General features: G+C 36.0%; 1 protein-coding gene across 1 annotated transcript; it reads right to left on the reverse strand.

Moving 5' to 3' along the window:
- Positions 1-580: 580 nt before the first annotated feature.
- Positions 581-23,455, reverse strand: LOC109104816 (non-homologous end joining factor IFFO1-like). The gene is made up of 9 exons (XM_042772234.1): positions 22,073-23,455; positions 16,088-16,148; positions 14,938-15,033; positions 13,018-13,158; positions 10,942-11,129; positions 10,712-10,832; positions 8,094-8,183; positions 7,003-7,133; positions 581-6,835 (listed from the first exon to the last, which is right to left on the reverse strand). Exons 1-9 carry the CDS (start codon positions 23,071-23,073, stop codon positions 6,751-6,753), a joined length of 1,914 nt encoding a protein of 637 aa, XP_042628168.1. The 5' UTR covers positions 23,074-23,455; the 3' UTR covers positions 581-6,750.
- Between the last annotated feature and the right edge of the window lie 100 nt (positions 23,456-23,555).

A 23,555-nucleotide genomic window follows, 5' to 3' on the forward strand; every position in this document is an offset into this window, starting at 1 on the left:
AATAGCTTCACTGTGCAGCTGTCACGGTTTCATTGGCGCTTCATTATTACTGGTTTGATTAAAGCAAGATACATTCATAATGTGAGTGTATTTCAAAAATTGAGTAGTTTTGAGATGCCTCATGAAAATATACATATATGAACACATTCATATGCTTGCAAACGTGTGCATGGAGCTGCACACAAAAAAAATGAACTCGAATAAGTTATTTTCTTTATGTGTTCAGCTCCATGCAGACATGTATACACTAAAAAGGAGTTTGTTGGACATAAAACTGAATAGTTTTAATATCCAACAATCACCTTTTTAGTGTAACGTTCTCAGACCTAAAACCACCGTCATGAAGCAGATAAAGACAAAAGGTCAACTCACAAAAAAATGTCTGTGGCTTTGATCTAAAATGTCTTTTCAGTTTTTACAATTTCTTTTGGCCCTTTTTTTTTCCAGTATTACCTTATTAAGCAAACAAGTGCGTAACAGTCTGACAGAACTACAGATACTTAGAGGAAAAAATTACCTATAGAATGAAAAAAAAAAAAAAAAAAAAACACATCATGACACAAAAACTCCACTCCTTGCAATGTGTGAGCTCAGCAGTAACCTTTATTCTGAAATCTTTTTAAAGCTCCAGTCTTTCTGTACACTTGCAGTGAAGCTAGCAGTTCATGTTCTGCTTTGGGTTACATAGATACATACATATTTATATATACATATAGTCCTGTTACTCTTTAAATCAAAATACGCATGTGCCATTGCTCCAGTCGGAGTCCTTTTTCTCCCCTTAGACACTCCGGTGGGTTCTTGGAGCAAAACATTCACTGGACAGCATCTGAAATCCACAACCAGTGGCACATGTGCAAATTTAAAGAGAACCCTTGGAGGTTCATAAAACAGAAACATCCCTACAATTCCACAGTAGAGACAAGATTCATTCCTGTGAGATGTTACAGAATGACACGGAGATGCTATGAATGAAATCATTCAGACGTCCCAAGCAATCTTTTCAAATGTTGTATTTCTCTTGTTAAGGTTCAGGACTTGCTTGTATAGCCAGCATTGGAGCATACACAACTCTCCCTTTGTCTCTTCTAGGTTACAGTATCGTTGCATTCATACAGTTATTGCCAATAAGCATTCTTTCAAAGCACTTTGTCTTTTTTTCAAATTCTGTTATTTTGGTTAAGATATTGTGTGGAATTTACACATTGTTTGTAGCCATTGCAAATTTGAAATAATCCAAAAATTCAGTCAGTTCCAATGAGTCATTTTCCTGACTGTCTACTATTGTCCTTTTCCTACAAGACCGGATTTGTGGTTATTGAATTGTTACAGAATTCTCGTAAAAGACTATTGTTTTAAGGCCTTATAGCAACAAACAATAAGTAACTTGCTGTAGAAAATAACCAGTTACTCATTGCAGAAACCTGGAGTGCTCACTCCATACATATACACATGCATACATAGTCTTACACACATAGTTCAGCACAGTGCTACGAAACAATAATAAAAAAAACTAAAATAAAAAAAATAATAAAATAATTATGTGAATGAACAATGGCTAAGTTGTTTACAGTGCTTCTTACTGGCAGCAGAAGTGCCACAAAAAATATGATAAGCAATATTTAGTTCACATACAAACAAAGCCTTTTCCTCAAAATCAAATTGTAACATTTTAATTAATCTTCAAGCTCATCCTTTTATTTATCGAAGCTGTTCTTTTTTTTTTTTTAACAAAGATTTTTTTTTACATACTCTTTAACTGGTACACATAGAACATCATTTTAAATGAAATAAAATCACAATAAATCAGCAAAACCCCGTCAGAACTTCACAGTGGTAAGAGGGAAAAACCTAAGGCAGACACACAGTGTTGTTCATCAGTCAGTATGCAAAAAACAGAACAAGATAAAAAGAAAAACAACCTGAGTTGGTACTTAACATACTGTTCAAATGAATAAATTCTGTTCTGGCTGAGCATTGAAAGTGATTTGTACTGTAATGTGTTTTTTAAAGCCTTCACTCCACTTCACTTCACTTGTTTTTCTACAGTGGAAATTTACATGCTGGATGTACAGCACCATGTTTTCAAAAGCATGAGGTTTTTATTTTCACTTTGTGAAGTATCTTTCCTGAATGTTTTATTTCACATTTGGCACTCGAAATGTCTCTGTCAAAGAGTTTTAGTCTCTATTCTTGAATCCAAGCTGTGGTTTACATGCAGACTACCTATTTGACTACAGATATGAATGTCCAACAAAGCGAACAAGAAGTCAGTTTGTCGGTTTCTTCTGGAACTACTGTATTAGTCCCTGTGGGCGTTTGATTAGAATTAGAGAGTGCTCTGCCAAAAGAAGAGATGATTATTACAAATCATGTGAGGTTCTTAAGAATTTAAGCCTTGAATCAGATTACACATTCATTTGCATAATATATTGCTCAAGAAAATGACTGAAAGATCATTCTCCAGTGAATCTAACCTATTGGCATCTCACCCTTTTAGGTCGACAGAAAAGAAAATTTTTTCATTAAAATATTTCATGGGTTTGTTAGATCTCCAGTAATCCAATAGATCAAACCCATCAAGATCTCACACTCAATATTAAGCAATAGTTCAACAAATCTTAATATAAAATATAAAGTTGCAATTATGAGAAACAAAGTTATTATGAGACATGAGTAATTATTAGACATGAAATCACAACTATGAAAAAGCCACAATTGTGAGATATAAATTTAAAATCATTAGAAACAATGTCAAATTATAAGTCACTAGAAAATTACTAGAAATTAAGTTGTAATTGTGAGACAGGAAGTTGAAATTACAAAAAAAAAAAAAAAGTCAAAACTGTGAGATATGTCAAAATCGAAAGAAAAATATTTGTAATTGTGAGATATGAAGTCAAAAGTAAAAGACTTTTGTTTTAAGGTCTTATAGCAACAAGCAATAAGTAACTTGCTGTAGAAAATAACCAGTTACTCATTGCAGAAACCTGGAGTACTCACTCTATACATATACACATGCATACATAGTCTTGCTAGTCTCATAGTCTTAGTTCAGCACAGTGCTGCGAAACAATATAAAAATAAACTAAAATAAAAACAATTCTGTGAATGAACAATGGCTCAGTTGTTTACTGTGCTTCTTATTGGCAGCAGAAGTGCCACAAAAATATTGAATATTTAGGCAATATTTAGTCAAAACTGTGAGTTGTCTGTCAAAATCGAAAGAAAAAATGTCGTTATTGTGAGATATGAAGTCAAAATTCCAAGAAACATTGTAATTAAACAAAGTCGCAACTACAAGAAACAAAGTCAAAACTGTGAGATGTCAAAATTGAAAGAAACAGTGTTATAATTGTGAGATATTAAGTCACAATTCCAGAAAGTGGCAATTGTGAGAAACAAAGTCACAAATGTAAGATATAAACACACATTGTGAAAAATTTAAGTTGCAATTTTGAGACATTAGGCTGCAAATGTAAGATATAGGGCTGCAAATATGTCAAATAAATCTATGATACTAAATCTAAGAGAAAGTCACAACTGTGAGATGTAACCCTGCCATCTGTAACGTGGGGAGCGTGACAACTCCAAATCCAAATAAGAGTATCCAAATGCAGGCTTTATTGCAAAAGTGTTCAAAACAGGCAGGGTCAAACAGCACCAAACAGGTATAATCCAGGGCAGACAAAAGAGTAATCCAAGAAACGAGCAATGGTCAGGGCAGGCAGCAAACGAACAGAAATAAGATAACACAGGAACTAGGGCTACACAGGCTAAACAAAGGCTAAACAATACTGAGCCATGTGGAAGTAACAAACCAGGCTTTAAATAGGGTGAGACAGATGACATAACAAGACACATGTGAATGCAATCAGAGATAATGAGCCCCCCGCCCCACCTTAAGAAGTGGCTTCCAGACGCTCCTAAATGAAAACTGAAATGAGTCCAGGAGGGAGGTGGAGCACAGGTGGAATAGGGAGAGGGATGGAGGGCCAGGTCCATACAGTGGTGGAAGACCTGGAGACTGAGACAGAGCCGGCGGAGCAGGGTACCTGGGCGGAGCAGGTGGAGCAGGAAGCCAGGGCGGAGAAGGGTGCAAGGGCGGAGCAGAGTGCCAGGGGGGAGCCGGCAGAGCAGGAAGCCAGAGCAGAGCTGGCAGAGCAGGAAGCTGGGGCAGAGCAGAAAGGCAGGGTGCCAGGATGGAACTGGCAGAGCAGGAAGCCAGGGCAGAGCAGAGAACCACTACAGCAGGGCAGATGGGACCGAAGATACCCACGGCGTAGCAGATGACCACCAGGGTGGAGCTGATGGAGGAAGGAACCACCACGGCGGATCAGGCTGGACTGGAATACTCAAGAAAGGTGGCCATGACGGGATGAGTCTCTGGAATGTCGGCCATGATGTGGATAGGATCTGCTGTTGCCGACATTACAGGTACGGGCTTGATAACCGGAGTAGCAATCACCAGAGTGGAAGGTGCATTGATCTGTGATCGACCAAGCTCCACAGCCACCGGAGCTTGTCGGTAATGCCCAGCCCCCCCCCCCAGCCCCCCCCAAAACATCCTCTGCCTCTCCCTTCGTTACAGAATACTGAGCCACACCCAGATCCAGCGGCTTTATCATGTGTCCCAGGCTTATTATGGACCCAGCGATCAGGTTAGTTGACTTCCAACAGGAAACGCGATCCCTCGAGGACCACATTCAGGATTTTTAGACATTGCTTATCAGTCTGATCTCCCGGACTATACACTCATTGATTTTTTCGGTTATGGACTGAGTCAACCATTACAGTCACAACTCATTCATGATGGTCCTCAAGGGTCAATCTGTGAGTTTTTGGATTATGCCCTGTCATTAACCGGTTCCCCGTTCACTGTGGGAGAGGCAGAAGATGTTAAAAAGAGTTTTTTTTGAGGGGGCATAACCGGCAAGCTCCAGTGACAGCGGAGCTTGGCTCACCAAGGTCACCACCATGCCCAATGATTATGGTCGCAACTTCTGTATTCTCAGTACTGCCAAGTCCAGTGCCTTGTTTTAACCCTGGACTGTTTCCTTTTCTCTGATTGTTTGCTGCATGTCCTAAACATCACCTGTTTTTGGATTACTTTTTTGTCTCATCCTGGATTATACCTGTTTGCTTTTGATTGACCCTGCCTGTTTTGACCACTCTTGTAAACAAAGCCAGCACTTGGATCGTCAACATACGTTGTCACACCTCCACGTCACACCATTATGTGAAATAAAGTTTCAACTTTGAGATATTAACTCTCGATTACAAGAAACAAAGACCCAATTATCTTTTTTAAACTCTCAGGCAGAAAAGGATTAACATAAGGTCCTGCTGTTAATAGTACACAGAAAGGAAATTTTAGTTTGTCAAATATTTCATGGGGTCTTTAGTAAGATCATTAGTTAGTGAGTTTAACCTATCAGGATCTCACTTTCTAAAGGATCACTGGAAGACCTGTCTACTGTAACAAGACAGGATGCTCTCAAAAACTCCCAAGGATCAAGGAGACCACTATTTTGAAAATAATTTGCTCTAAAGGACTTCACTCACATCACCTTATCCCCTTAGTCTGGACTACAAGACTGTTCCCAATGAAAACAACTGGTCAGACGAACAGACAGCTCTTTGCATCAACCTCAGCCATCAGAGGCACCAGCAAGGTCTTAGCTAAGAGGATACGAAACGGAAAAATGCTAGAACTATACTGGAAGGGTTTTACTATCCGAAATAGAAAGACCTTTGAAATGCTAGATATTTTATGGACTGAAGCAGGTCTCTAATCTACAGCAGCGTTAGATATACAGCATTTTCATGAACTTTAATTTTCTGAAATGTATCTCCACCGGCAGAGAAAAAGACTCAATATCGCTGATCTCAAAGACGAAAAATGAGGGGAAAAGTAAAAAGGAAATAACATAAAATTTGACATGTGTAATGCTCTGACATCTACTCTGAACCATAACATCCTCAAATCTCACTCATCTGACCTCACCTATCACTCATGTTTTCCACCCGCAAGAGAGGACGTCAAAGAGTTCATTATTCTAAGAGCGCATACAGCCGAGACTCTGAAGCAGCCTGGCATCAGCACAATACTGTTAGCAAGAAATGTCATATATTTAGTGTGAATTTGAGCACAGAGATGGGGGAAGTGCAGGCTACAGTTACCTCCATCCTTCACTTGCATTAACAGCCGAGTATTTACAACAGCTCAGACAGGAAGCACAACACACCTACTGACCCACGGCTTACAGTGGCACGTAACGTTACATGCGGCAACAAGAAGTGAGCAAATGTCCCCTAAAATTCTCTAGGAAATGGAAACTTTGCAAAAACATTGTCAGTGATTCTCTGCCAGACATACGAAAACAAAAGTGATTGTATTCAGTGCTGAAAATAAGATGACTCAGACATTTGGGGATCAGATCGGAAAACATGATCGATACCCGCCGGTGGATGGACTCGGTGAAATCAGATAAAAGCAAACAACGTTGTCAGGACTCTCATCTTTTAAGATTATGTAGGTGTAAAACCAGTCAAGCTGCTCTGCACAACCACAGGGGAAAAATGTCACAGTACACCGAGTACACACAATGTAATTCCATTTACCACCACTAGAGGCAGTGACTGGACAGAATGCAAAAACATGAGAAGGGCTGATGATGGGTGCCATGAAGAGATAAGGGGCACTTTTTCTTTTTCTTGCAAACACCTTCTTCAGATCTGAAGGCATCATTATCTTCCTCCTTCCTCGGTTTTATCTCTCTCTGTTTCTCCGTTTGCATCTGTACCACCTCCAGGTCCAGGAGAAGTGGATTTACTGTATGGTGAGAAAAGAGTCAAGGAGAAAAAAAAATCTGTGGTTTATAAAGGTACAGCGTGAAATCTCAATATCACGAGTGCAACCAGATAAAACAGGGTTAAGAATAACCAAGTTAACTAATTTAAGTGTCAAAATCCCATATATGTTTGTGGATATTTGCATACTTGTTTCCACTCTGAGTGATGAGTCTCCTGCAGGTTTCCATCTGCACATCCAGTCCTCTCTTCATACTGCACATCTCCATGTACTCATGAAGATGACGGTTCATGTCCGACTTTGCTGTGGCCAGTTCCAACTACAAAGGAACAGACTGCATGAGACTGGGCTGATGGGCTTCTATATTTACATTCATATGTACATTTATTCACTTTGCACTTAGCAGTCAGTTAGAATGAAAAGAAAATAGTAATATTTACTTGGAAAATATATGATTTACTATTGAAGCTGCGTCTTTAATTTTTTCAATGTTAAAGGGATACTACATCCCAAAATTATAATTTTGTCATTATTCACTTACCCTCATGTCGTTCCAAACCCGTAAAAGCTTTGTTCGTCTTCGGAACACAATTTAAGATATTTTGGATGAAAACAGGGAGGCTTGAGACTGTCCCATAGACTGCCAAATAAATAATAGTGTCAAGGTCCGGGAAAGTAGAAAAAGCATCGACAGAATAGTCAATCTGCCATCAGTTGTTTATTCAACAATTCCTCTCCTCTGTGTCTCTCCAAATCAACGTAGCACCATTTTGACAAATCTGCATAGTACGCAAGCGACTTACACTCTTCTGTGTCTCTTCTGGACCTTGACACTGTTATTTATTTTATCAGTCTATGGGACAGTCTCAAGCCTCCCAATTTTCATCCAAAATATCTTAAATTGTGTTCCGAAGACGAACAAAGCTTTTACGGGTTTGGAACGACATGGGGGTAAGTGATTAATTACAAAATTTCATTTTGCGGTTGAGTAACCCTTTAATAAAACTGACTGTTTTTCCTCATGAGGTGAAAAATACTGCAATTTCTTTCTTACTTTGCAATATAATGGTTGCTTTTCTAAAACAAGAATGCCTCGATGTATGCAGCCGAATCCTGTCATGGTGATTTTCCGAAACCTTAGAAGGGTTTATTTTGTGATAATGATCAGCTGACTGTAGATTATCTTGCTTAACATAATATTGCAATTGACCAATCAGAATCATCAGAATGAATAAAGCACAAATGTAAACTAAAATGCTGGTTAATGTAAACTTCTTACCTCTATCTGGTCTATAGTCTCCTGATATTCCTTCTCCCTGTTCTGAAAAAGACATTCCGTGTCCTTAATAACCTTTTCCAAGCACTCCTCCTGCTCAGACAGATAGAGAGAGAGAGAGAGAGAGAGAGAGAGAGAGAGAGAGAAAGCCCACAAACACATTATCTCATGCTAAAGCATAAGCATTCACCAGCAGATGAGATTTTACCAAAGGGAAAATAAAATACTAAATTAATGACCTCGCTGATGTAAACACTCTAAACACTTTGAATCCTTTGAGCTTTCCATGAAATGCAACACACTTCCAGCCAACATCGCATTAACTAATGTCAGTAATATTTAGTATCGAACCACCCCCAGCAAACTGGACTGAGTACCCTGACCTAAATATGAGCAGTGTGTGTGTTTGCATGCATCCTGTGAGTGGACACATGACTGGCTGTCCAGTAGAATCCTATTCTCCTTTGAACACTCTGAGTGAGCATGTGAATGAATTTCATCCTGTGTCGAATTTTGTGAAGCTGCCACTGCCTGGCTTCTGTTAGAGCTGCCAACCCTGAGCGATGAAGGAATACTCAGCAGTTCACCACATGCATTAAAAAAAATCATGGAAAAGAAAGAGACAGACAGGAGGAGAGAGAAAGAGTGCATGAGGAAAGAATGTAATGGTGTGGTGCAAATTACATTTCAAGTGTCAAGAGTTACAATAAGAGGAAAGAAATATGAGAATGATATGAATTATTATGATATAAAGCAGAGCACAATGCTGGGTGAGATGGAAGTTACTTTTATGCAAATGTTGAATTTCTGTTGAAGAGGCTTATCTGATTTTTCTTCACATTTAATCTTCTTGTTTAGATGTTTATGACATTCTTGCTGGAAAACAAGTTATGAATTAATGAATCTAGATGAATTAGGTAAATATTAAAAGTAAGCTTCAGCAAAATTCAAGAATATGTAGTACTGTAGGTGCACAATAAGATTCTTGAAGTTCCTTTCTATAAATTATTCCTCTTCCATGATTTTGACTGCACATTTTTTTAAATATAATTTTTTTTTTTGCACCTTCTGTACTTTTATTGTACGTTTTATAACACTCTACTTAATCTTTTGTCAGTTTTTCAAAATAATATATAGATATATATAGATATAGATATATAGATATATATATATATATATATATATATATATATATATATCATCTATATATACACAGTACAGACCAAAAGTTTGGAAACATTACTATTTTTAATGTTTTTGAAAGAAGTTTCTTCTGCTCATCAAGCCTGCATTTATTTGATCAAAAATACAGAAAAAAATTTAATATTGTGATATATTATTACAATTTAAAATAATTGTTTTTAAATTTATTATAGTTTAAATTATCATTTATTTCTGTGATGCAAAGCTGAATTTTTAGGATCATTATCACATGATCCTTTAGAAATCATTCTAATATGATGATTTCATTATCAAAGTTGGAAACAGTTTCTGCTGCTTAATATTTTTTTTCAGAACATGTGATACTTTTTTAGGATACTTTGATGAATAAAAAATAAAAAAAAAAAAAAAAAGCTATGTTTTTAAAATATAAATATTTTGTAATAACAATATACACTACTGGTCAGTAATATGGGGTCAGTAATTTTTTTTCTTTCTTTCTTTTTAAAAAATAAAATCAATACCTTTATTCAGCAAGGATATGTTAAATTGATAAAAAGTGATAGGAAAGAAAATATATAATTAGAATATATATTATTATTTTTTTTAATAAATGCAGTTCTTTTTAACATTTTATTCATCAAATATATTAGACAGCAGAACTGTTTCCAACACTCATAATAAATCAGAATATTAGAATGATTTCTAAATGATCATGTGATAGACTGGATGTTACATGTGACACTGAAGGCTGGAGTAATGGTGCTGAAAATTCAGCTTTGCATCACAGGAATAAATATATATATTTTTTAAAAGTATATTCAAATAGAAAACTATTATTTTAAGTTGTAATAATATTTCACAATATTACTGTTTTTTTCCTGTATTTTTGATCAAATAAATGCAGGCTTGATGAGCAGAAAAAACTTCTTTCAAAAACATTAAAAATAGTAATGTTTCCAAACTTTTGGTCTGTACTGTATATATATATATATATTTTTTTTTTTGGTATTTCGAAATATAAGAATTCAATTATATTTTTTGTCATAAAGTCTTTGCACTGAAGGCTGTTATTAAAAAATGGGCCAGTGCCAATTATTCTGGACCCCCTAGCAATTTTATTTCACATTCATGTTAGCCAATCATAACAGAGGTAATTTGCATAAAAGTGTTAAAGTTACTGTAGCAAAAAATAGCCTGATTAATTTTTAGTATTGGAAAATGTTCATTAAAAAACAAAAGTATATCACATTTTAGTGACTACCATTATAACTGGGACAAAAAGTTCTAAAAATAAATTCTATTATAAGGACCTTGAATATTTAAAGCTCTTTTAATCATGGGGAATTTTTAATATATACAAAAACATGTTTACTAAAAGAGGAAGTAGCAAGAAATAACAAGAACTATATTTCAACCACAAATATCAACCACATATAAACCAGATTGAATCCACTAACCTCCCCCTGACTGGTGTCTGTTGTTAAAGTGCATCCTGGGAAATCCTCCCACAGAAGAAGCGTCTCCTCAGTCTCTTCCCAAGCCAGAGAGTCACAGTCATCCTCAAACTCACACTCACGCCTGGCAAAGACATGGTTAAGTTAATACAATAGTTATAAAAAGACTGTAAAAAGAACAGTTAGGAACCACAGCTCTGACCAAACAGTGCAAAGCATTTTTAATCGCTCACAGTTGGGTCAACATTCTCTGCATCTCTTCATTGATCTGGAGGGTTGAAGGGGTGCACACTTCATCCACTCGCACACCACCTCCATCACTCTCAGAAGTGCTGACTGGCTCATCGGTCTCACTGCCATTGGCAGGTTGTGAGGCTTGTTTGCGGGCACGAGAGGTGATGGCAGTCTGAGGGCTGGGAACCTGAGATGGCAAGAGAAAGAGGAAAGGTGAAGCCATTTCATAGCCTTAACATTTATGACCCAACGTAGTACTGAAACAAACATGCAAAAAGATTTATAGGTTAGACCGCTATGCTCTTCTACTCATAATGCAATAGACATCAGTCCTCTGTGTCTCAGACACTACAGCAGGCGTCAGCGGAAACTCACAACAGCTGACTCAGTGACATGGTGGGGCTGGGATGTCGTATGAATTACAAGGGTGCAAGATTACAAGATTATAGATGACATTCAGAGTGCAGAAAATCATTTTGGTTTGTTTTCCAGTAATAAGATTGAAACTGAAAACTACACATTTACTTGAGAATCATCAGGCATTAAATTGCTCTTGTACTAAGCACAAATTAGTTAGATTTGTGCTGAAAACAGGTCAAGTCAAATTTATTTTTATTGCCCTTTTCACAGTGTACATCGTTTCTAAGCAGCTTTATATAACCTCAAACTACAAACAAATTAAATCTAATACGTTTGCTGCTAACAAAGTGTAAATGAATAGAAAGTATAGACTGTGGCATTAAATTAAGATGTGCTCATTTTGCACCGTATTTCTTTTTAGGTGTTTTTACAGTGTTGCGCATTATAACCAATCACACACGATTCTGCTGAGCTTTGGAATGCAATAGCCAATCAGAGGCGTTCAGATGAGTCATCACTGAATCTCATCAGCTTTGTTGAATGCGTGCACGATCGAAGACTGAATTCCACAAATTCTCTCATCATAAACAACAAAGCGCAAATGTACGTACAATGTAAGTAAGGGATTCATTTCGTAGTGTAGACAGCTTCAGTGATTATAACGATAGTTTTGTTTTTTGGACAGTGCGATAGATCAAAGTTAGTGATAATGTCATTTCTGTACATAATTTATTCGCCGTTTGAATAACCGTGGGAAGGAAACGTTATATAATTATCAATTTCTAATGTTTTAATTAAATTGGAATCACATTAAACACAAATTCAGTCTCATTAAACATATTTTATTAGCCTACACGACACCCATGTCTGGTTCTTGCCTAAAAAGACGTAGTAGTTAATAGATTAGGCTGCTTTTAGCCTTACCCTGGACTTGGTTCACCCTCCGCCTATGATAATATCTTAATATTTTTACACCTTAGATATTTAGCAGATTAGAGCTATAGTGATAACATAGTTACATATAGCACCGATATAGATCAGTATTACAAAAAGTAAGTGTATGAGGGTTTCTTTTGATTTACTCTTGTCTTAATAATACATAAAACTGTGCCAAAATGATTAAAAGATTTATAATGTAATTTGGTATTTCAGAAATATGTGGGTTTTTGAAAATGAAGTAAAATGTCAAAAAAGATTATAAATTTTGAATTTTGTATTAAAAAAATTGTCATGTCCATTTTAAAATCAGTCCACAATGAAACAGAAAGTGGGTAAAAAAAGTTCAATATCTTCATCTATACATTTTTCACAAACAGTATATCTACTAATGATTAGTAATTTACTAATTTTGTAAATTATTTCATTTAGTTAGAAATAACATATTTATAAGATACTGTCCAGATTCTGTGCCATGATATATAGTAAGGTTTAAGCCAATTTGATTTACATGGAGGATTGGATCTGACATTAAAGGAGTTTCTTATAAAATTGTTATTTAAACGTTTATCAAAAAAGGGAAGACCGTTTACAAAAGCTGGGGACTTTGTAATGTTGCATCATTCACAGTGGTTTCTCAATTTAATAGTAATTTTGCATTCTCAAAGCCTCTTTCATATATTATGAAATTTTGCTCCTTAAAGATTAAAGAAGTATAACAATAACGATCAAATAACAGAGAAAAATGAGAAAGTGCAGATGTGTGAGTGTGTGAATACCTTAAAGATCTTGATTGGATCTTCACAGTTTCTTTGTTGGGCGACATCACACAGGCGAGCTGTGATGTCAATGCGTCTGCAGATGTCCATGTCCACTTTCATGGCCTTCTCCTGGATCTTACTGTCCAGCTCCGACAGGTTCTGTATTTGTGTGGGTATTTGTGTGTCATTTGAAACAAGAGTAATTAGATAACTAATAACTAAAAAATAAATTAACTAATTTCTAGGTAAATTAACTAATTTCTAGGTAATCTATTTAATATTCAAGAAGCTAGAGTTTCAAATGATATGAAACTGAAACCATAGTGGCATGTTTATTGCGGCTTACAATGAGGCAAACTGTGATGTCTGTATTGTTCCTTGCATTTACGGCGAACAACATGTATGTATTGAACTCATTCACAAAACAAGCTATTTTTAACTCTTTGAACTCTGATAAATCATTTCTGGGAAAAGTATTTGATACAAAGGATGGTAACGTTTCATTTTCAGATAATAAATTCCATGAAACACATTCAAAAGATTTAAATAAAGTGCTAATAGTGGAAAATATGGAGGTGGGAAATTCTAAGTTTACTCGGTGCATGTATTTGTGTGTGAGCATTTATGTGAACAGAGGCACAAAGCTCATTCATTTCTTCAGAAAATGTGATGATGACCGTGTCTGCTCTCAGAAAACCTGAGTGCTATGAGTGTAGCTGCTATGAAAGCACCATGTTGTTTATGAGCTAGCCAGAAACAAACCCCTGAGTGTGTGTGATTTGTTGATTTAAACTCTACATGAGCATTGCAATGAAATCAAATGGCTGCCATATAAAGTTTAGACCATCATAAATTGAATGAATTCCTGTGTTACTCATTGCTGGTTTGTGCTGGTTAGAGCTGCTCTTAGTGCTGGTCAACCAATATGAACTTGACACCCAATACCTCATATATATTTACGTACAGTGCAATTAAATGAAAATGTATCTAAATTAATGGAAAATTAATATTGAATGCAATTAGCTTTTAGCTAATACAATTAGTACTTAATTAAATCAATAAATAAAAAAAAATAAAAATTTCTAATTTCTGTACAAACAATTATTTATGGTATATTCAAATATATTTCAATGTCATTTCTATTGAAACTTGTATGTCTTGTATTTAAATATATTTGCAATTACACATTTGTGATGATAAAGTTGAAATTTACTACATTTAAAATATATTAAAGAGATGGTTCACCCAAAAATGATGTTGGACTTCTACGGTATTAAAAATGCTATGGAAGTCAATGGCTGTTATCAATTTTTTTTGGTTACTAACATTCTTCAGAATATCTTCTTTTGTTTTCAACAGAAGGAAGAAACTCAGTTTGGAACAACTTGAGGGTGAGTAAATAATGACAGAATTTTCATTTTGGGGTAAGCTATCCTAATTTAAACGTAATACTAAATAACACACTATAAGTAAAGTTACAATCAAGTACTTTAAATGTGCTTTATTATTTTAGTCAAGAAGTACACATCAGTATAAGTGTAGTTCTTTACAGCATAATTTTTTTTATTACAATATAATAAATTCAAATCTACTTTAAAGAAATCATTTAATTTGACATTATTACAAAGAGCATTTTTTAAAAGTGTAGTTAAGTCTGTTGAGAAACATGACAAGACAAGTGGTCTTTTATATAATTAATATCATATTATCTGCAAGTACAATTTTTTTTTAAAATCTACATTCAAATTAAGCACAAACAATAAGCTAAATAAATTATATTTTTATTACTATTATATTATTATAAAGGGAGTATGGTTGGGGGCGACATGAGGGGGGAGTAAATTATATAATTAAAATTTTAGATGATAATTTCCTATCTTGTGTATATTGTAGCTCTGGCTGTGTTTGAGTGGATTGAGAGTGTGTTTGGCTACTCACATTGCTCATGAGTCCTTTAAAGAGCACGAGTTCAGCTTTCAGCTGTTTCACCTGGAGGACCAACTCATCCTGACACACCTCACTCTCCTGTAGGTCCTACACACATACACAAATTATATTTACATAATATATTAGTATATATAATTGCTGCCTTTAAATGTCTATACACTGACAGTTTCAATCTGTTGAAAACTGATTTAAAATTTGATCCCAAAAGTAAAACATTCCAAAAGTCTCAAGCTGAAATGAATCACCTGAGGGTCGAACAGGCAGGAGTTTCTTCTTATGTGCACCTTTATGAACTAAAGATTTATCCAAAAAGGACGACATCATTTTCTTGATCCGTTCACACTACTGATTACATATTTGGGCTCAGCAAGATTTTATTAAAGAATTTAATACTTTTATATAGCGAGTAATTTAGAAATTAAATTGATCAGAAGTGAACGTAAAAAGTATGAACGATTTTTCTATCACCAAATCAGCATATAAGAATTATTTCTGAAGGATCATGTAACACTGAATACTGAAATAATGGCTGCTGAAAATTCAGCTTTTCCACAGGAATAAATTATATTTTAAAATATATTCAAATAGAAAATTGTCATTTGTCAATTGTCAACGGAGCCCCGCACATGGCATGCAGGAAAAAAAGAGTAGGCTAAATTGAGTGCACAATTTACTGTTTCGTTCCCTCGATTTATAAATTGTGTGCACGATTTACTAATTTGTTCCCTGTTTGCTAAATCGTGTGCACAATTTACTAATTTGTTCCCTCGATTTGCTAAATTGTGTGCACGATTTACTAATTCATTCCCTCAATGTGCTAAATCGTGCACACGATTTATAAATCGAGAGAACGAATTTCTAAATTGTGCGCACATTTTAGCAAATTGAGGGAACGAATTAACAAATTGAGGGAACATACTGTAATAGTAATCGTGTGCACGTTTTAGTACATTGAGGGAACGAATTAGTAAATTGTGCCCATGATTTATTTATTTTTTCTTGAATGTCATGTGCGGGGCTCTGTAGAAAACAGTTGTTTTAAATTTTAAAAATATTTCACAATGTTACTGTTTTAATGTATTTTGACTGAACAAATGCAAAAAAGGAAAGCAATCTTTTGGCTTGAAAAGGTGTTCCTCACCTCATGTAGATCATTCATTCTCTGTTCCATGTCCATTCTCATGGTGTATTCCTCTTCCCATCTGAGAGCAGAAAACCAGAGCATCAGAACCAACAGCATAGTTTGTGTCCAGATTTACCTCATATTGTGACATAGGCAAAATACATTTTTGGGCCCCTCTTCCCTATTACCACCCAAAAACAGCAAACAAAAATTCTAATCCATGGAAATCATTACAGTGTTCTCTATTTCAGAATCCCGTTACTGGTTATAAATGTAATTTTGATTTAATTTTGAGACTTGAGCCTTTAATATGCAAACTAGTTACTAGAGAGAAACTGTAAGCTAAACTGCTTCAAGAACAGTGCCATTTTCCCCTCCATACTGAGAAATGACATGTAGCTTTTCAGTTGTAAATCTACTTTTTTTAATATTCTTTATGACTAATTTCTGTGCACCTGTTTGATCCGTGCACTGGACTGTGAGTCTGTACTGTATGTGTGTGCATTTTTATGAGAAAGAGCAGGAGAAAGAAAGTGTGACTGTCCCATAGACTGCCAAGTAAATAACAGTGTCAAGGTCCATAAAAGGTATGAAAGTCATCGTCAGAATACTCCATCTGCCATCAGACGTGCATTCTAGGTTATATGAAGCGGCGGGAAAACTGATCATCCGCGCCACAAGGATGCACTGTTTTCTTTAAAATCAAAGCTAAATACATGTAGAAACAGCGCATCCTTGTGGCGCGGATGATACAGAAGAGCATACACAGCATACGGTGATATGGAGAGACAGAGGAGACTGTTGACAAAGGAATTGTTGAATAAAGTCATTATTTTTGTTTTCTTCGCTTACCAAAAGTGTTCCTGTCACTTCATATAACCCAGACTGCACGTCTGATGGCAGATGGTGTATTCTGATGAGACTTTCATACCTTTAATGGACCATGACACTATTTTTTACTTGGCAGTCTATGGGAGTATCCCTTTAATGTCTTATTGAGTTTTGGTTTTTTTGCTGTTGTAGGTATCCTATAGAATAAATGATTATTAATTTATTGTACTTGGTCCCCCCGGAACGTGTAAGCATAGCACGTGCCTAGAATGTCTATGTAAAAACCCAGCCCTATTTGTGTCCCAACAACAGGAACATTTAATGTTAATGCGAAAAGAAAAGAAAAGAAAAGAAAAGAAAAAAGAAAAGAAAAGAATAGAAAAAGGTGGTCCATACAACTTTTGCAAAATATTTAAAGCCTTCTGAAGCTGCAGATTACCTTTGTATGAGAAATTGTCTAAAATGTATTACCGGTATTCTCTTTTTGGTGCACTCAGATGAAATCTTTCAGTGAAATGGCTGGTCTGACAATCTGACTATCAGTATGTTTCTCACACAAAACTATAGCATGACTTGACAAGACATGGAATATAGACATCATACCTTTATTTTTTTATTTATTTTTTTGCATAAAAGCTCCAGCCTCTATTCACTGTAATTGTTTGGAAAAGTGTAACCTGTACATTCTTCAAAAATTATCCTTTTATGTTCCACTTAAAAAAAAACTAAGTAATAAATGACATGAGAGTGAGTAAACAATGCCAAAAGTTTCTTGTTTGAGCAAACTAATCTTTTAAATACTATATTAAATCCATATCAAATAAATACAATTTAATGCTGCTTGAAAGATCTTGTGTCAAGCAGGAAGAAACAAATGCAAAACATGTATTACTCTTGTTACAGGAAAAAATACTGATATTTAGAGTTTGTGTTTGTGTGTAATCTTCAAGTGTAAGTATTTTGAGTATGCTAGCTCAACTTAAGTGCAATGATTGCATCCATTCAGTCTTTTTAAATGCTCCATCAGCCCAGTCAGCCCTACAGTAATTTACTGTGTGACTGTTCAACAGTAATATTGTTCAGTGCAGTAGTATAGTGCAATGATGTGGAACCAAACAAGCCCTGTTCTTATGTAAAGCTACTTAACATTCAGAGCACTGCAGCAGCCTCTACATTTATTAAACTTCGTCACTGGACTGCAAGGTTGTTTGAGGCCATGCATTACTGCCAATTCAAGGTGCAAACATACAGTTTCAGAGGGAGCAACAGATAACAGGAGCGAGTAGAGAACAGAGAGAGAGAGAGAGAGAGAGAGAGAGAGAGAGAAAGAGAGAGACTGCTTCTCTGCAGCTTCTCTGAGTCCTTGTGTATGTACTGCAATGCAGATATAACATCCATCACTGCTGCTGGATGCCATGGCTGAGTATAATGGAGCAGCCTAGATGAGACAAATTATACAAATTGCAAGTGTGTTTAATTTCAGAAATTTCAATGTGAATCTAATGTGCTTTTTATTTGACTATTAAGTCTCCAAAAGAGCACTTAATTTTTTTTTTTTGGATTACTATCATTTGAATGTTTAGGGTCAGTATGATTTTTACAATATTTTTGAAAGAAATCTCTTACACTCAACCATGCAGGCTGCATTTATTTGATCAAAAATGCAGTAAAACCATAATATTGTGAAATATTATTCCAAATTAAAATGATTGTTTTATATTTTAACATTTTATGTAATTAATTCCTGTGATGGCAAAGCTGAATTTTCAGCATCATTATTCCAGTTTCGGTTTCACATAATCCTTCAGAAATCATTGTATTATACTGTACTGATATGCTGATTTGATTAAACAGTTCTTCTTATTACTGTTGAAAACAGCTACTTTGTGGAAACCTTTGTAGATTTTTTCATAATTATTTTAACAATAGAAAGTTCAAGAGAACATAATTTATTTGAAACAGAAATCTTCTGTAAAGTCTACTATCACATTTGATAAATTTAATGTGTGAATTAAAGTAACAATTTCTTTCTCAAAAATAAATAAAAATAAATAAATAAATAAATAATTTTTTTTTTTAAGTGAAATTAATGAAAAAAATTAAGTTTCTCTGCAACATTTTTCATATTAACTTTTTTGTTAAATCATGCATTGATAAATTTAGCTGTTTTTTGACTGTTTTGTTATATTTGTGGATATGAATTGTGTGATTGTTTAGGATGAATCGGAACAAGCATCGGCCATCCCTGATGCTCTCCGGTCTGAACAGAAGCAAATCCCTACATCCTTGTTTCAACACCTATAGTGTAAATCCGTAGCAGCGAAGGAGGATTAATATGCTTGCCACAGTTTTGAAAGGAAATATTTAAGAAGACAAAAGAGTATCAGGGAGGTCAGGCACTGATGTTGAGTGATGGGACCTGGTTTGCAGTTCTAGTTCATCCCAAAGGTGTTCAATTAGGATACTAAGTCATAATAGACTTAGTCAACAATTTCTTTATGGACTGCTTTGTGCACAGGCTGTCTTGGAACAGAAAACAGATTTCACAAAACTGTTGCAACAAAGCTAAATTTCAATGTAGCATAAGGTTTTTAGAAAAGGGTTGGCCATTTTAGAAATAATTTTGGCCATATACACTAGCATTCTAAATTTCAAAATTAATACTATTATTCAGCAAAACTGATCAAAACAATAGATAAAACTGATTGATGATGACTTTTGATGATGAATGATTTATAAAATGATTTATAAAGTCACAAAAGTCAAATAAATACCGTTCTTATGAAATTTCTATTACTTTTCTATGGAATCCTGAAAAATGTATTACACAAAAAAATATTAAGCAGCACAAGGATCATGTAACACTTAAGACTGGCGTATTGGCTGCTGAATATTCAGCTTTGCCATCAGAGGAATAAATTACATTTTAAAATATATAAAAATAGGCAGTTATTTAAAATTGTAATAATATTTCACAATGTTCCAATAAAATGATTTACTGTATTTTTAATCATAAAATCATTGGTGATCATAAGAAGAAAAAAAAAAAACTTGTGTGAAATAAACAGAAATTATTAAATATCATTCTTCATTGTGTTCACTTAGTGAAAAAGAATTTGGAAAACATGCCTTGATTATTTTAAACAAGATTTTTTTTTAGCTATATCATAGCTAGATAGATAGAAAAACCCTTTCGAGGATGAGAGCCACAGACAACAAAAGATTGCTTACTAAATTAGAAAGCCAAAACAGAAAACACATCTAGAAAAGAAAGTCTGAGTAGAGCTGAAACCAGAGCAAATGGGAAGCAGTCAGACGGCGAGATGCTGAACACAAGATAACATCTGTTATGAAGCAAAAGGGTTTAAGACAGAGAGCCAAAATGACTTTTACCTGTTCTGATGAGTCAACAGACTGTAATGAGTTTGCAAATCGACAGTCCGTTCAGCCCTAAATTAAGCTGCTATACGTGACTGACAGCAGGTAGAATGTGGAGCTCCGACTGCTGCAGGTCTGGACATAAAGAGCTGTGACACTGATTGAATACCACCATTTATGAGAGACATGGTGACTGTGATTTTTCCAAGTACAACATGTTCCTGGATCAACATCCTTGTTGATCCTGGAACAACATTCCAATTAACCAATCAGAATTCAGGGATAACTTTTCAGGAAATATCTGTTTTAGGCTTATGATCGGGGGTTAGGTGCTTTTACACCATTGTTAATCAGCTATCATTTCACACTGATTTTAGGAATAAATTATGGGTAGGGTTAGGTTAAGGGGTAGGGATTGGGTTTAGTCTATATTTTTGGACCGTAATGTTGATCCAGGATCAACAAAAGATGTTGATCCAGGAACATGTCTTAGCAAAATCACGGCGACTGAGAAACATGGCCATTATTTGCACTCCAGCTGATTCTTATCGACTATTTACTGTACATATGATCTTCCTTGCTTTTGCTTCTCATGTTCACCTCTAGCTTTGTGGAACTAATAAAAGCCCTTGGTATATGTCACAGTGCATGAATCTGAAGTGCATCTGTCTCCACCCATCCTAAACACCTCCTCGTATCACCTTCACATTTATCCCATAGAGTTTGACTTAAGCAGTCATGAGAAATAAGGACCAAAATATATACTTGATGTCTCTGCACTTGACTACTAGCAGATGAAGTAAATTATTTATGGTCTATTTTATCTCACAAAAGTAGCAAGTCACAACTCGCTCTCTTTCATGACCAGAATTATTTTGTTGTTGTCTTGAACACCTGCATGGTCGAGCCTTTTCAGGTTTGAAAAGTAACCACTTCATGCGAGGTTGTGACTGCAGTCTGCTCTGCATTACAGCAGGGATGTTCGTGACTGATGCACAGGTTATCACAGGTCAGTGCGAGTCAGCAGCAGAAAGGCAGACAGCACATTCTAACTGAAATAACCCAGTGTGCACGTGTCTTATCCTCCTGGGATCCAGAAATAAGGCTTTGCCATTGAGATTTGACATCTATCCACAATTCATTTCCGCATTCCTTTCATTTCCAGGTTTGAATTAAAACTTGAATCTCAAATTTTCATTGTTTAGTTGTTCAACTATTACACATTAACTCCTTATTTTTGAATTTACAGTACTGGTCAAAAGTTTGGAATAATTAGTATATGTTTGTATAATTTATATAATTATAATATGTTTGGAAAAATTTTTTTGAAAGAAGTCTATTATGCTCACCAAGGCTACATTTGTTTGATCAAAAATACAGTAAAAACATTAATATTGTGAAATTTTGTTACAATTTAGAATAACTGTTTATTATTTGAACATATATTTAAAATTTAATGGCAACGCTGAATTTTCAGTGTTCAGTGTTAAAACTATTTATTTTAGTTTTTAGTGTTTTATTTATTTATTTATTTTTAATTATCAGTGTTCAGCCATAACATCAATCAATTATCGGTTTATCAGTATCAGCTAGAATTTGAACATCTCTAATTATATCATTTATTAACAAAGAACATTCAAAATAGTTTCTAGATCTCAGGAGGTCATTCAGACTGGCAGCAATCATGTCTCGAAGCCATCATGATTCTTTGAAGCGTAGGATGTCATATGGACCCAACACAGAAACGTCTTTCACATTAACAGACATTTAGCCATCTATATTCTCCATATTCACCTTCGCTTGTACTCATCCCGCTCCCGTTTGATTTTGGCCAGGACGTTGTAAAGTGCTCTGATCTCTGGGGTGATGGTGTCTATCTGGACACCCACGCCGTCCGGGTGGACCCACGACACTCCGGGACTGGTGACCCGAGTCTCTGACCCGCTTCCCAGTTTACGGGTTTGATTGTAGGACCAGATAGTGCCCGGGAGGAAGCGAGGGGGAGGGTTGGGAGACGTCCCGGTGCCAATGCTGCTCACATGCGGAGCATTGTTGGAGTTATTGGTGTTGGCCGAGCCAGGTTCGGTGGTGGGTGTTGAGAGACTAACCATAATGGTTGGGTTCCTATTGGTGTTTGAGTCAGTTGTGGTCTCATCGTCAGCTTTATTGGGCTCAAGCTTGAGGACAGTTGTAAGAGAAGGCATAAACAGCGTAGTGGGTCGTTTAGCAGAGTTGTTGGTGTTTTGAAAGGACAAAGACCCAGGCTGGACAGCGATAGGCCCGATAAACCCAGTCTGCACACCAATTTCTTTAGTCTTTCCATCCTCCACACCTCTGCTCGTGTTATTGCAGTTTAAAGCCTGCTGTAGCTGTAACTCCAATATCTTATTGCGTCTCTCCAGTTCATGCACTTTAGCCAGAAAGCATCGGAAGCGCAGATTGAGGGTCTTCAGGACGCTTATATTGGATCCCAGGTCGTTCCTCAGTGCCATGGCTGTAGGTGGAGGAGGTTGGGACCAGTGGAGGGATGGACTGAAGTGCAGATAAGAGGATCCCGTGAGGTCAAGTGCGGTTTGGGGGACACCAGCAGGGCCGGATTGCTCTCCGAGGAAAAATGAGGATGGGTCAGGAGCTCCGAGGACAGCAGCCTCAGGGAGTAAACCGGAGGGAGAATCGGGATGACCAGGTCCTTCTGGATACTGATGCAGTTGGTGCTGCTGCTGATGATTATAATGATGATGGAGAGGAGAATGCATGCTACGGCACGGAAAACTGAAGCGCTGCAGATCGGGCATGAACCCAGCTATGCCTGACTTTTAAAATAATTAACGGCTTGATTTCAGAGGTCTGTGGTGTTTAGCGACACAATGACACGGCGATGTCCACATTTAACTCGTTAAAGCCGTATCTAACGAGTTAAGAGTAAATGCTGAGTAAGGATGGCTAGACGTTGATAGAGATGGAGCGGCTCTCACTGCAGCAACCGATAAAAGCGCAAAATATGGACTAATTAGCCTATAAAAGCATGCAAAATTATTCAAACAGGCAAAGAATATTATAACAACTAACGCCAGCGAAATCCGTTTAAAATAGGTCCAATTTCCAAACGAATGTCTTGTGGCTTCCCCGCCTGAAAACCTGAATAGACTTGTCTGAATAGAGTCTCTCTCTGCAGCGCTTGAGTGCAGACTCTACCGTAACAGCAGCAGCAGCCTCGGCTTGTGTCTGTTTACTGGAATATTCCAGAGCCGCGAAATAATATTTGGTAGATGACTTA

This window comes from Cyprinus carpio, chromosome A16, assembly GCF_018340385.1.
Source record: "Cyprinus carpio isolate SPL01 chromosome A16, ASM1834038v1, whole genome shotgun sequence".
NCBI classification, from domain to species: Eukaryota; Metazoa; Chordata; class Actinopteri; order Cypriniformes; family Cyprinidae; genus Cyprinus; species Cyprinus carpio.

Excerpts from the sequence above, each read along its gene's own strand:
- LOC109104816 (XM_042772234.1), bottom strand. The coding sequence starts at position 23,073 with ATGCCCGATCTGCAGCGCTTCAGTTTTCCGTGCCGTAGCATGCATTCT. Across the intron at positions 10,833-10,941 it reads CAGAGAATGTTGACCCAACT|GCGTGAGTGTGAGTTTGAGG; the intron begins GTGAGCGATTAA and ends TGTCTTTGCCAG. Across the intron at positions 8,184-10,711 it reads CAGACACCAGTCAGGGGGAG|GAGGAGTGCTTGGAAAAGGT; the intron begins GTTAGTGGATTC and ends CTGTCTGAGCAG.